Source organism: Rana temporaria, chromosome 1 (assembly GCF_905171775.1).
Source record: "Rana temporaria chromosome 1, aRanTem1.1, whole genome shotgun sequence".
In the NCBI taxonomy this organism is placed as follows: Eukaryota; Metazoa; Chordata; class Amphibia; order Anura; family Ranidae; genus Rana; species Rana temporaria.
In genome coordinates, this window is record NC_053489.1 from 180,045,788 (window position 1) to 180,059,432 (window position 13,645).

The following is a 13,645-nucleotide window of genomic DNA, read 5'->3' on the forward strand; positions in this document are numbered from 1 at the left end:
GATGCCCACTGAAATTTCCAGATTCTTCACTGTCCCTGGTTGGCGAGAACGCTGCGCCGTTACTTGCTTCAGTAACTCACTGTGGTCCCTGGTAATAAGACGGATGCTCCTTTAGTAGAGACAGCTTCCCCTCTACCTCTGACCGCAACAGGTTCTACGGCCGGCAGAACTGTCAATTTTGGTTGGACTGCAAGCCACAATACCATCCCTGCGCTGCTCTCTTGCTTCTGGATAGGCCCTCGGACAGCCTAGCAGCCAGATGTGCCCAGGATAGGCCCCCATCTCCAGCCTAACAGCCCGGGCAATTTAACATGTCCACCCAGACAGTCGCCCAGGTGGCACAGAACACAGATCACCTGACTCCACCCAAATACATAGGTTCTCCCAGCAGGCCAAGGGATTCAAGAAAACCCCTGCCCATTGGCGGAGATGCCCCATATACCCATAATCTGCCCTTGCATTGCCCTTCTCATATCTAGTACCACCAAGTACCCGACCACCTAGTGGTAGAAGATAAAAGTGCAACCAGGCCAAACTTAGGGAGAAATCAATGGATCTCTAACAATTAGCCAAGATGGCTACATCTGGCAAGTAAATTTCAAGGAGCAACCCTGACTAAACTCCAGGGTGCTACACATACAAATCCATCTTGCAGAGAATTTACAAAAATGCCTGCCATCACATTCACACCAGGACTTAATCACACCTTAAAGTAGGACATTTCCTCTACATCACTTGCCCTTTAAGCACTTTCCACTGGAAAAAAACAGTGGAGTAGGGGTACCCGATATTGCCTTCTACCCCAAGTAAGCAATATTAAACACGTATTGTTGACTGGATACACCAAAGATCATCCAAGTTATGGGTGCAATTGGAGAGCCATATGAACCCTATAGACCTCTGCACCCTTCCATAGACTTTACCAACTTTTTTTTTTAAAAGGCACCCTAATTCCAGTTGAACTTACTCGACAAACACTATATTTGAGACCGGGCGATATCCACTCTTGGTATATCTAAATATCTAGGCCCCATGACTCCTTTCTTTAGTACTCCGGCTTTTTTGCCAGCCTTGCAATAAATTGAGTTTAGCCCCTGGAGTAAACAGGAACATAGAAGACTGTCACAAGTTCTTCAATCAGATCCGTCACTATTGGTATCCTCTGCGTCTGCAATGACTTTAGGCAAATCCACACATTGGTTACAGAGACATTAGGCCCTGTCTTACATACAATCTATCCAAACACCCTTAGACATTAATGAACCAACACATTTTGTAAATTTGCTTATCAAAATGGAACCACTTGCACAAACAGTCTCTTTACTGTACTCTATACTCACAAAGTTTGCACATCCAGACCTTCCTCTGTTCACACAGAAGTGGGAAAAAGATCTTCAGCAGACTATCTCTCCCTCGGATTGGCAAAAATACTTTACCCTTACCCATAAAATATCACTTGATATGAAAAGTCAAGAAAAAGGGTACATATTGATATCTAGATGGTACAGATGTCCCTCTGTCTTATACCACTTAAACCATAATATATAAAAGATACATGCTGGAGATTCTGTATTGCTAAAGGAAACATGTTCCATATTTGGTGGGAATGCAAACCTACAGTATACGCATGTTTTGGAAACAAATATTTTATCTACACTGCAAACTTACTGATACCTTTATCCAACCATCGCCCAGAGTGGCTCTCCTGTCCAAGATACCAGGATCACCTCAGTCAACGAAAAAAAAAAAAAAAAAATATGATATCCTTAGACGCTTTCTCAATGAAACCAGAACAGTTATTCTTCGACATTGGAAATCGACTTCCGTACCATCCCTGGGGGAAATGGGAAATTGAACTAGAATCTATTAGAAAACTGTAGTCGCTGTTGACAAGAATTGGAAGTAAAATAAAAGAGATTCCCATACTTGGGATGACTGGATGAGGTTTAGAGAATCGCCCGAGTTCCTGACTTGGACAAATGGAAACGTGGCCATTAGACCTAATGTGCCATGATGGAGCACCTAGGCAAACCAATATTTCCCAACCTTGGTCCCCATATCCCCCCCTTTTTTTCCCCCTTTTCTGTATTATGTATGTATATATATATATATATATATATATATATATATATTTATACACACACACACATACACACACTATGGGGTAGATACACTAAGACTTACGACGGGCGTATCAGATACGCCGTCATAAGTCCGAATCCCCGCCGTCGTATATTTAAGCGTATTCTCAAACTGAGATTCGCTTAAATATTGCCAAGATACGACCGGCGTAAGTCTCCTACGCCGTCGTATCTTAACTGCATATGTACGCTGGCCGCTAGGGGCGTGTACGCTGATTTACGCCTAGAATATGTAAATCAGCCAGATACGCCTATTCACGAACGTACGCCCGGCCGTCGTAGTAAAGATACGCCGTTTACGTAAGGGGTTTTCAGGCGTAAAGATAAACTACCAAAAACATGGCGCAGCCAATGTTAAGTATGGACGTTGGAACCGCGTCAAATTTTTCAAATTTTACGTTGTTTGTGTAGCTCGTCCGTGAATGGGGCTGGCCGTAATTTACGTTCCCGTCGAAAGCATGACGATTTGCCGACGTCATTTGGAGCATGCGCACTGGGATACGTCCACGGACGTCGCATGCGCCGTTCGATCGAAATGTCATTTACGTGGGGTCACAGTTAATATACATAAAACACGCCCACAGCTTCAACATTTGAATTAGGCGGGCTTACGCCGGCCCTAATGCGCTACGCGGCCGTAACTTTGGCGGCAAAATTTTGAAAATACCAAACTCGCCTCTCAAAGTTACGGCGGCGTAGCGTATAGGAGATACGCTACGCCCGCCTAAAGGTACGTGAATCTACCCCTATGAATATTATACATAAAGATGTGACCAGCTTAACAAAAGCTGAATACACAATTAGCTAGAGTTAACTTAAAATAGGTACTTACTGTACAATATCTGAGGAATATACAGTATACCATTGACATACATGTGATAAATAGTGCAATTTAAAACACCATTATACTTTTTTTTACTATTACTATTGTTTACTCAATCTATTCTGTGTACTATAAAAGTTAACTTGTATTTTTAATTAAAGCTTTAATAAAATTAAGATTTGAAAAAGAATAGCAACACGTTCATGGGCATTTATCAATCATTCTTGAAGCTTTTTTTACTGCTTCATAAACAAAATCACGCCATAAATGCTATAGGCGTGCTAATGGCCATTGCTTCATTTTTTATAATCAACACACATTTGAATGAGCTCTTTGTGCCTGATAGTGACAGCATGTGGTACCCATCAAAGTGAGGGCCTTGAAGCCTTGAAGAAGCTTTGAAAAAAACTTCAACCCATGACAGTGTTGTTTTTCTAGGGGGAAGGGCTTAAAGTGATGTGAGGAAATGATATGCTATGAGGAGTGGTTAGGTTGTGGTGCGACAGTGACCGTAAGTGAATTCTCTGCCAGATGGATTTGTATACTTTGATCTCTTTGCTTGTTCCAGCTCCAGTTTGCTTATGTAAAAAAAGATTTTACCACTGGCAAATGCCAAAGGCACTTTCAAAGTTACTGCATTAAATTCATTTGGTTGGCCAATAAAGTTCTCACTTGGTTTCTTTATTATATATATATATATATATATATATATATATATATATATATATATATATATATATATATATATATATATATATATATATATATATATATATATATATATATATATTGGGGCAGATCCACAGAGATCTGCACCCGCGCAGCGTGTCAGATACGCTACGCCGCCGTAACTTACTTGTCCTTGGTTCGTATCCATAAAGATTTTGCGCCGTAAGTTACAGCGGCGTAGTCCATCTCTGGCGGCGTAACGGCGCGTAATTCAAATCGGCGATTAGGGGGCGTGTTTCATTTAAATGAAGCGCGTCCCAACGCCGAATGAACTGCGCATGCGCCATTGCTAAATTTCCCGCCGTGCATTGCGCAAAATGACGTCGCAAGGACGTCATTTTTTTTTTAACATAACGTGAATTACGTCCATCCCGATTCATGGACGACTTACGCAAACAAAAATAAAAAAAATTGAAAATAAATGCGGGAACGACGGCCATACTTAACATGGCAGGTCTAACTATACGCCACGAAACAGCAGCTTTAACTATACGCTGGAAAAAGCCGACTAGAGACGACGTAAAGGAATGCGCCGGCCGCTCGTACGTTCGTGGATTGTCGGAAATAGCTAATTTGCATACTCGATGCGGAAAACGAAGATAACACCACCCAGCGGACGCCGAAGAATTGCATCTTAGATCCGAAGGCGTACGAAGACGTACACGCCTGTCAGATCTAACCCAGATGCCGTTGTATCTTGTTTTGAGGATTCAAAACAACGATACGACGCGGGAAATTTGAAAGTACGCCGGCGTACTCTTTCTGTGGATCTGCCCCTTTGTGTTTATGTGTGTATGTTTTCTAGCTGGCCAAGCGGTTTTATTTTTAATTTCCAAACCTTTAACACTTCCCGTGTGCCAAAACACACAAAATCAAGGTATGACTGTATATTCATAGACATTGGTCTAACCATTTAAAAGTACTTTATGACATTACCATTGCCCACAATTGTTCCTATATAGTGATAAAACAAACACGAGAAGCTCTTTTGTAACCATTTTCATAAAAGTACACCACAGATTTAATATCATATGCAATAACACAAGAGTTTTTCTTTGAAGATACATGTTTAGAATTGTTTATTCTTAAGACTTTTTACAATCCATAGCACATACTTTTTTTTTTTTTATAAAAATGCCATTTGTTTTATTCATGTCAAAAGAAAAAAAAACTAGCTATCCAGGTGAAAAAATATGGTGGTCAATAAAACTCGTAGGTAGTAGATTGCTTGTTTCTAAAGAATTACGTGTGAAAAATGTACTATTCCAGGTAGCTTGAAAGTGTCTAAAACTGACTTAAAATTGCTATGTGCAGTTCAAAGAGCAATTGCAAATAGAAAATATATTTAGTTATTAAAAAGCCCATAAAGTGACTAGCACTAAAGACAAGATCTAGGGAAATACAATGTGCAAGTAACCAATACCCCCATAGGGTACAAGTCATTCAATGACTGACTGACAAACCATTGAATCGATTGTACAGTCGTCCTCCTAGCCAATAGTCACATATTATGATATTGAACCGTATATGAAAACCTTGTTCTTGTACTGAAAATTCAACAGTGGAGACTGTATAGATATACAAAATATCCCAGAGACATACTGCTCAGAAAGCCAGCCATGTGGGACATAAAACGGAGGCTGCAATGGTATGCTTGTATCTGAAAGACTAAACAGGGTTGTTTTGAGTCTTCAGGAACACACAGTTTTCACTTACAGTTTAATACCATCAGGAGGTCTGCACAGCATTGTTTATTTAGCATTGAATGACTGGGACCTGATGTGCGAGAAGTACCTTATATACTCGAGTATAAGCCGAGTTTTTCAGCACATTTTTTTGTGCTGAAAAAGCCCCCCCTCGGCTTATACTCGAGTCACCGTTTTCACATTTTTTTGTGGTAAAATTAGGTGCCTCGGCTTATATTCGGGTTGGCTTATACTCGAGTATATACGGTAATGGTTACAGGCATTTTATGCATCTCTTTACATCTCGGCTTCATAGAGAATTACATTGCTTTAAAGTTAAAGCCAATTATGAACTTTATTAGTTGTGGAGAGGGATTAGAGCACCCATTAGTTTTTATTGCTGTCTGTGTTCCTTATTCGGGAGGTTCACCTTCTCGATTTACTCAAGTTTTGTCACCAAAACAGTAATGTAGAGGAAATCTTCCAATTGGAACACTAGTTCTGGCGACCCTGGTGGCAACCTGAAGCAGTGGCGGCCCGTCCATAGGGGGCGCCCGGGCGCCGCCCCCCCTCCCCAGGCAGTAAAAAAAAAAAAATATAAAAAAGTCCTTATTGCACTGTGTATGGGCGCCGGGCACAGTGCGGTATTTTGTAGCGCTACGTCTGTGCAATCACAAGATTGCAGTAGCAGACGGCAGCTAAAATATGCCTTTGTGGCGCAAACCGACGCGCCACTGTTCCCGGCGCGATGGCTTGTATTATAGCCGGGCGAGTGCACACAGTGTGATAGAACTATGTCACCGCCCAGTGGGCGGTGCTTTCTTTCACACAGTCAAAGGACAGTCGGGAAGTGACGTCACCTCAGTCAGATCTGCAGCTCAATACTGCTCCGCCTGAGAGGATCTGCTGCAACGAGGTAGGAAGGAACTGAAGCCTTTCCCATCATTATATTTTATATATCATGTGCAGTGGAGTGTGGGGGTTGGTATGCGGGGTGGTGGAGGGAGATCTGCTTCTGTGTCCCGGGAATCAACTCTGCCCTAAAATCAGAGATTCACCCGACAGTGTGCTGCTGTGTCATAGAGACATGTGTCAGGCAGGAGAGGGGAGAGAAGGGGGGCCATGGGGGACTGATCTAATACTTCTCTTATTCATTACTAAATCCCTGGGGGAGTACAGTGATACATCTCCCTCTCTCTCATCTATCTATCTTCATATCTATCTATCTATCTATCTCTCTCTCTCTCTCTCTCTCTCTCTCTCTCTCTCTCTCTCTCTCTCTCTCTCTATCAATCTATCAATCTATCTATCTACATGTATGTCTCTCTAGTTATCTATCAATCTATCAATCTATCTATCTACATGTATGTCTCTCTAGTTATCTATCTATCTATCTATCTATCTATCTACATGTCTGTCTATTTATATATCTACATGTCTATTGATCTTCATATCTTTCTACATGTCTGTTTATCTATCTATCTATCTATCTACATGTCTGTCTATTTATATATCTACATGTCTATTGATCTTCATATCTTTCTACATGTCTGTTTATCTATCTATCTATCTATCTATCTACATGTATGTCTCTCTAGTTATCTATCTATCTATCTATCTATCTACATGTCCATCTATCTATCTATCTACATGTATGTCTCTCTAGTTATCTATCTATCTATCTATCTATCTACATGTATGTCTCTCTAGTTATCTATCTATCTATCTATCTATCTATCTATCTATCTACATGTCTATCTATCTATCTATCTATCTACATGTCTATCTATCTATCTATCTATCTATCTATCTACATGTATGTCTCTCTAGTTATCTATCTATCTATCTATCTATCTACATGTATGTCTCTCTAGTTATCTATCTATCTATCTATCTATCTACATGTATGTCTCTCTAGTTATCTATCTATCTATCTATCTATCTATCTATCTACATGTATGTCTCTCTAGTTATCTATCTATCTATCTATCTACATGTATGTCTCTCTAGTTATCTATCTATCTATCTATCTACATGTCTATCTATCTATCTATCTATCTATCTTCATATCTATCTATCTATCTATCTACATGTATGTCTCTCTACTTATCTATCTATCTATCTATCTATCTATCTATCGTCTATCTATTATCTATCTATCTATCTATCTATCTATCTATCGTCTATCTATTATCTATCTATCTATCTATCTATCTATCTATCTACATGTATGTCTCTCTAGTTATCTATCTATCTATCTATCTATCTACATGTATGTCTCTCTAGTTTATCTATCTATCTATCTATCTATCTATCTACATGTATGTCTCTCTAGTTATCTATCTATCTATCTATCTATCTATATGTATGTCTCTCTAGTTATCTATCTATCTATCTATCTACATGTCTATCTATCTATCTATCTATCTATCTACATGTATGTCTCTCTAGTTATCTATCTATCTATCTATCTACATGTATGTCTCTCTAGTTATCTATCTATCTATCTATCTATCTACATGTATGTCTCTCTAGTTATCTATCTATCTATCTATCTATCTATCTACATGTATGTCTCTCTAGTTATCTATCTATCTATCTATCTATCTACATGTATGTCTCTCTAGTTATCTATCTATCTATCTATCTACATGTCTATCTATCTATCTATCTATCTTCATATCTATCTATCTATCTATCTATCTACATGTATGTCTCTCTACTTATCTATCTATCTATCTATCGTCTATCTATTATCTATCTATCTATCTATCGTCTATCTATTATCTATCTATCTATCTATCTATCTACATGTATGTCTCTCTAGTTATCTATCTATCTATCTATCTATCTACATGTATGTCTCTCTAGTTTATCTATCTATCTATCTATCTATCTACATGTATGTCTCTCTAGTTATCTATCTATCTATCTATCTATCTATCTATCTATATGTATGTCTCTCTAGTTATCTATCTATCTATCTATCTACATGTCTATCTATCTATCTATCTATCTTCATATCTATCTATCTATCTATCTATCTATCTATCTATCTTCATATCTATCTGTCTATCTATCTATCTATCTATCTACATGTATGTCTCTCTACTTATCTATCTATTATCTATCTATCTATCTATCTATCTATCTATCTGTCTATCTGTCTATCTATCTATCTACATGTATGTCTCTCTAGTTTATCTATCTATCTATCTGTCTGTCTATCTATTTATCTACATGTCTGTCTCCTCTATCTATCTATCTATTTATCTACATGTCTATCTATCTACCTGTCTGTTTGTAGGCCCTATTGCGGGCGAGTGATCGGGGGGGGGGGGTTGGTTGTGGTATTGTTTGCGCCCCCCCCAAAAAAATGGAGCACCAGCCGCCACTGACCTGAAGTTTCCCTCACTTTGAGAGGATTTCCTTCCACTTTCCGCTATGGCTAGGATACAGAAAGTGAATATAAATCGCCCTAAGGCTGGAATCACACTAGTGCGGTGCGAATTTCAGCTCTCTCATCTCTGCAGAGAGATAAGAGAAGTGTTCAGCAGATTAGCAACATTTTAGATGCGAATTTGGAGACCTGGGAGAAGTTCCGGGTGATAGGAGAGTGGGGGAGAAGTGTATTGAGCTGAATGAGAGAAATTCCTGAAGAGAACTGAACACATCTGCGAATTAGATGTGTACCCATAGAAGATAATGGGACTGAATTCGCACCTGAGCCGCACCGCAAAACATAAAAACCGCACACGGTTTGCAGGCAATGTGCAGTGCGAATGCATCGCACATATGTGAACCAGCCTCATTGAAAACAATGTATTTTGAAATGTCCTGCGAATTGGATGCAGTTTAAGCCGCACTCAATTCGCATAGGTGTGAATCTGTGCTTATGGGACACACATAGTAAAATAATGACAGGGGTTATAACCCTTCACTCTATCCAAAATAAAGAAAATATAGGAATTAGAATTTCTACAGTATACCAGTTATCTTGTGTAACCTTTTGGACTGCACCGCATATGTTATACAGATTGATAAAAGGCAGGCCATAGATTGCGCGATTTTCTTTCCTGCAAACACATGTTGAAGGAAAGAAGATCACTTAAATCAATGTTGATGGGGGAATACCTCCTATGGAGCTCTTGTGTTCTTGAAATAAGTGGGGGACATGGGGAGCCGTCCCTGCTGGGAGAACAGAAAGATTATTGCTAGCGGCTACAGATGCTGGCAATGATTGCATGCTAGAAATACGAAATGCTTGTTGTACCCAAGTCAAATCGATGGATCGACTTGGGTACACAATCAGCCTGCCCATAGATGGATCAAATCATTTGAACCATCTATGGCCGGCCTAAGTCTCCTGAGAGATCACATTAACCATGTTGTACCATGTTGTTCAGGGAAAATAAAGGGATATTATTTATTATGGTGTTTTTCGAATATTTGGTGTTTGATTTCTCGTATTTTCTTATTGCCTCTTTAGAGATAGAGTTGTACACTACAAAAGGAAAAATTGGTGCCAATTTTGGGATACGGCAATTAAGTACTGTATTAGTGCAACTCCCTCCTCATTGGCTTACCGCTGCATACTCTAACCCCCCTTCAGTCCATCATGAATGCTGCTGCCAGACTGATCCACCTTACCAACCGCTCTGTCTCTGCTTCCCCTCTCTGTCAATCCCTCCATTGGCTTCCACTCACCCAAAGAATTAAATTCAAACTACTAACTACTACCTACAAAGCCATCCACAACTCTGCCCCTAGCTACATCACTGACCTAGTCTCTAAATACCAACCTAATCGTTCTCTTCGCTCTTCTCAAGACCTCCTACTCTCTAGCTCTCTCATCACCTGCTCCCATGCTCGTCTCCAGGACTTCTCCAGAGCCTCTCCAAGCCTATGGAACTCCTTACCACAATCTATCCGCCTATCTCCTTCTCTATTAGCTTTTAGAGGATCCCTGAAAACCCTCCTCTTCAGAGAAGCCTATCCTACCCACACCCAACAGCTGTATTTGCATTTGAGTCCATCTGATCATCCCCCACAGCTACTACCCTTTGTTCCACTTGACCCTCCCTTCTAGATTGTAAGCTCTAACGAGCAGGGCCCTCTGATCCCTCCCGTATTGAATTTTATTGTGACTGTACGGTCTTCCCTGATGTAAAGCGCTGCGCAAACTGTTGGCGCTATATAAATCCTGTATAATAATAATAATAATAATAATAATAATAATAATATTGTTTAATATGGATTATCTGCAATAACCCCTAAACATTGCTGTTACCTGATGGGATAAAGAAGGTGTGTCCTTGCTTCAGTTCAATCCTCTGACAACCCTGTGATCTGTCTCCTAAGAATATGTCAGTTTGTTTCCCTGATAAAAGCCATTCCTCATAAAGCTGCAAGTTATACACAGTGGGAGGAATCAACCAAAATACCTGCATGAGAAATAACAAATGTTATGTGAACACATCTTTGAACACCAAAAAATAAGATTATTGGTACTCTGCTCCAGTAGTAGTGACTAGAAGTCTCTACAAATTAGTTTTGGAACAAAACAGACGATAAAACACCAGTAATCTGCATATTTGTTGAGTACAGAACTAAAACCAAATATTGCTGCATTGTAGCAGTGTGGGTAGATGGTATATGGCACATGTGGAAATATTAAGGGGTTGTAAAGGTTTATTTTTTATATTTTCTAAATAAGTTCCTTTAAGCTAGTGCATTGTTGGTTCACTTACCTTTTCCTTCCATTTCCCTTCTAAAAAAATGTTTTCTTTGTCTGAATTTCTCACTTCCTGTTTCTCCTCAGTAAGCTTGCCCCCATCATCCATGGGGGTTAGTCAGACAGAACAGCTTACTGAGGAGGAACAGGAAGTGAGAAATTCAGACAAAGTAAACAAAGAAAAAGATTTAGAAGGGAAATTGAAGGAAAAGGTAAGTGAACCAACAATGCACTAGCTTAAAGTATAAGTAAACCCACCTATCATTTTCAGGCAAGGAAGCTGGTGGATCAACATGAAAGTAAGGCAACTAGGATTTTCAGTAGCTGGACTGCAATGGCATATGGCCTGCTTTCATAATAGAGGTTTATTTTGCAATGTAGCATTCGTCTTGATTGTCTTATGCACAAGTTTTACCTATGTTGTTATGTTTACTGTGCGAATATATTTTAAATGTCAAAAGGATAACAAATGTAGCAGAAGGCCATGTAGAGAACCAGGAGAAGTCCTGGCCGTGATACAGGACGCGTATACAGCTTGTAACCACCACACATAAAAAACACACCACTCTTTTCCATATCCTCCATTCTCCTTCACCTCATGTACTGGCCCTTTAATGGTTTCTTGCTATAACTGCCCGCATTCTCCACAATATCTGAGCTGTGAATAGGTAGCAGGTACATTTGTTCCCTGGGGTGAGCAACCATTTTCGGCAGAGAAACTAGTTCAGTAGTATCCTGACAAAAACCAGTGAGCTGTATATTTATGTATATTTATGTTATTTACAATGTGACAGGGCGGTCCCTGCACACTGTGCGCTCTCCTCTATGGGGGGGGGGGGGGGGGGGGGGAAATCGGATGAACACGGACCGTCTGTCCGTGTTCACCCTATCATATCCGCAGACGGATGGAAAAATTGTATTTTCCTCCATCTGCAGAAACGGACCAATGAGATCGGGTGTCAGCGGATGTTCACCTGCTGACACACGCTATCCCATAGGCATGGGCGTCCACTCCATAGGGCAAGGGGGGGTCGTCCCCCCCCCTGGAATCGCCAGGGAAAGCCAGGAGCAGGGCCAAACTGGCCCTGGGGCCGATTTAAGCGGTGACTGCAGCTCTACCCTCCCCTCTAGTTGTCCCTTATTTAGAGTGCCTGTTCCTCTTCTGGAATCAAATCCATTTGTCCCTCATTCCAAAAGGTTCCTCTTTTAGACCTGAAATAAATATACTGTCAATATAGTGTAGTGTTTCAGTCAAGGGAAAGGGGTGCTGTGTAATGTAAAGGGGGGCAGTTTTACATTTTTCAACCTTGTAGTGGAAGAGTATTGTTTTGGCTGTCCAATTGAAATTACAGGGAGGTGCCTATGACCAACGAGATGCTAATAAGTAGATCCTTAGGCCACGTACACACCATCGGACCAAACCGATGAAAACGGACCGAGGTTCAGTTTCATCGGTCCAAACCGTCCGTGTGTACGGCCCATCGGCCTGTTGTCCTTCGGACCAAAATTTCAAAACTTGCTTTAATATCGAACCGATGGACAGCTGACCGATCGGTCCAAACCGATGGTTAGTACACAAAAGCATCGGTTCAAAACCCGCGCATGCTCAGAATCAAGTCGACGCATGCTTGGAAGCATTGAACTTAGTTTTTTTCAGCACGTTGTCATGTTTTACGTCACCGCGTTCTGACCCGATCGGATTTTGAACTGATGGTGTGTACACACATCAGACCATCAGGCCACTTCAGCGTTGGACCGATGAAAACGGTCCGTCGGACCATGCTCATCGGATGAACCGGTCGTGTGTACAGGGCCTTAGTGTCTTATACTTTCACAGCTTCAAACCGGTTAAGCCCCTAAGGGAGCAGAACAAGTGACTTCTTGGATTCTAAATATATAGTAAAGAGTTTCTAAATTCCATTAAGGCCTGGATCACAAAAAGGTGTTTCCAGTGCGTTTTAGTTTTGCAGAAAACCTACAACAGTCTATTTAACATGATTTCATCAGGTCCACGTTTACATCTCTGCCTTTTTTGTAAAGGGTCAGGGACTTTATTTTTTTCTGCAGCAGGTTGTGTTTTTGTTTCCTTAGACTTTAATGGAAATGCATCAAAAATTCAGTGCTTGTGTTTTTGCTGGTTTCTCCCACATGACAGACACCTCCAAAAAATGCATCAAAAGAACATTAAAAATGCGTAAAAAAAAAAAATAAAAAAAAAAATGCATAGGTGTGAACCAGTCCATTTTAGCAATACGCATTGAATGTCTTTGAATGGTGGAAATATTTTGGATAATACAATTATAATTCAAAATGATATGGACTAGTAAATACAGGCATACATGGTTAAATAAACCTGTCTCTCTCTCCTCCCCCCTCCCCCGTCTCTATGTGCACATCTGAATAATGAATCATTTAAAAAAAATGGACTTGCCTTTCCACCTCGAAAAACATGGTACCATACGGATGTCCCTCCAAAGTCAATATGGAAATCAGTGAAACAACCTTTGACGCTCATCAAACAATACCTGTGAAA

At 40.3% G+C, this 13,645-nt stretch overlaps 1 protein-coding gene across 5 annotated transcripts in view; it reads right to left on the minus strand.

Moving 5' to 3' along the window:
• KDM2B (lysine demethylase 2B) overlaps positions 1 to 13,645 on the minus strand; it is a 199,085-nt gene that overhangs the window by 123,582 nt on the left and 61,858 nt on the right. For all 5 annotated transcript variants that reach the window (XM_040346897.1, XM_040346913.1, XM_040346888.1 and 2 more), the window contains 2 exons: positions 13,544 to 13,637; positions 10,669 to 10,822 (listed from right to left, as the gene is read on the minus strand). In XM_040346897.1, the coding sequence (XP_040202831.1) occupies positions 10,669 to 10,822; positions 13,544 to 13,637 (248 nt within the window). The remainder of the gene's footprint in view (positions 1 to 10,668; positions 10,823 to 13,543; positions 13,638 to 13,645) is intronic.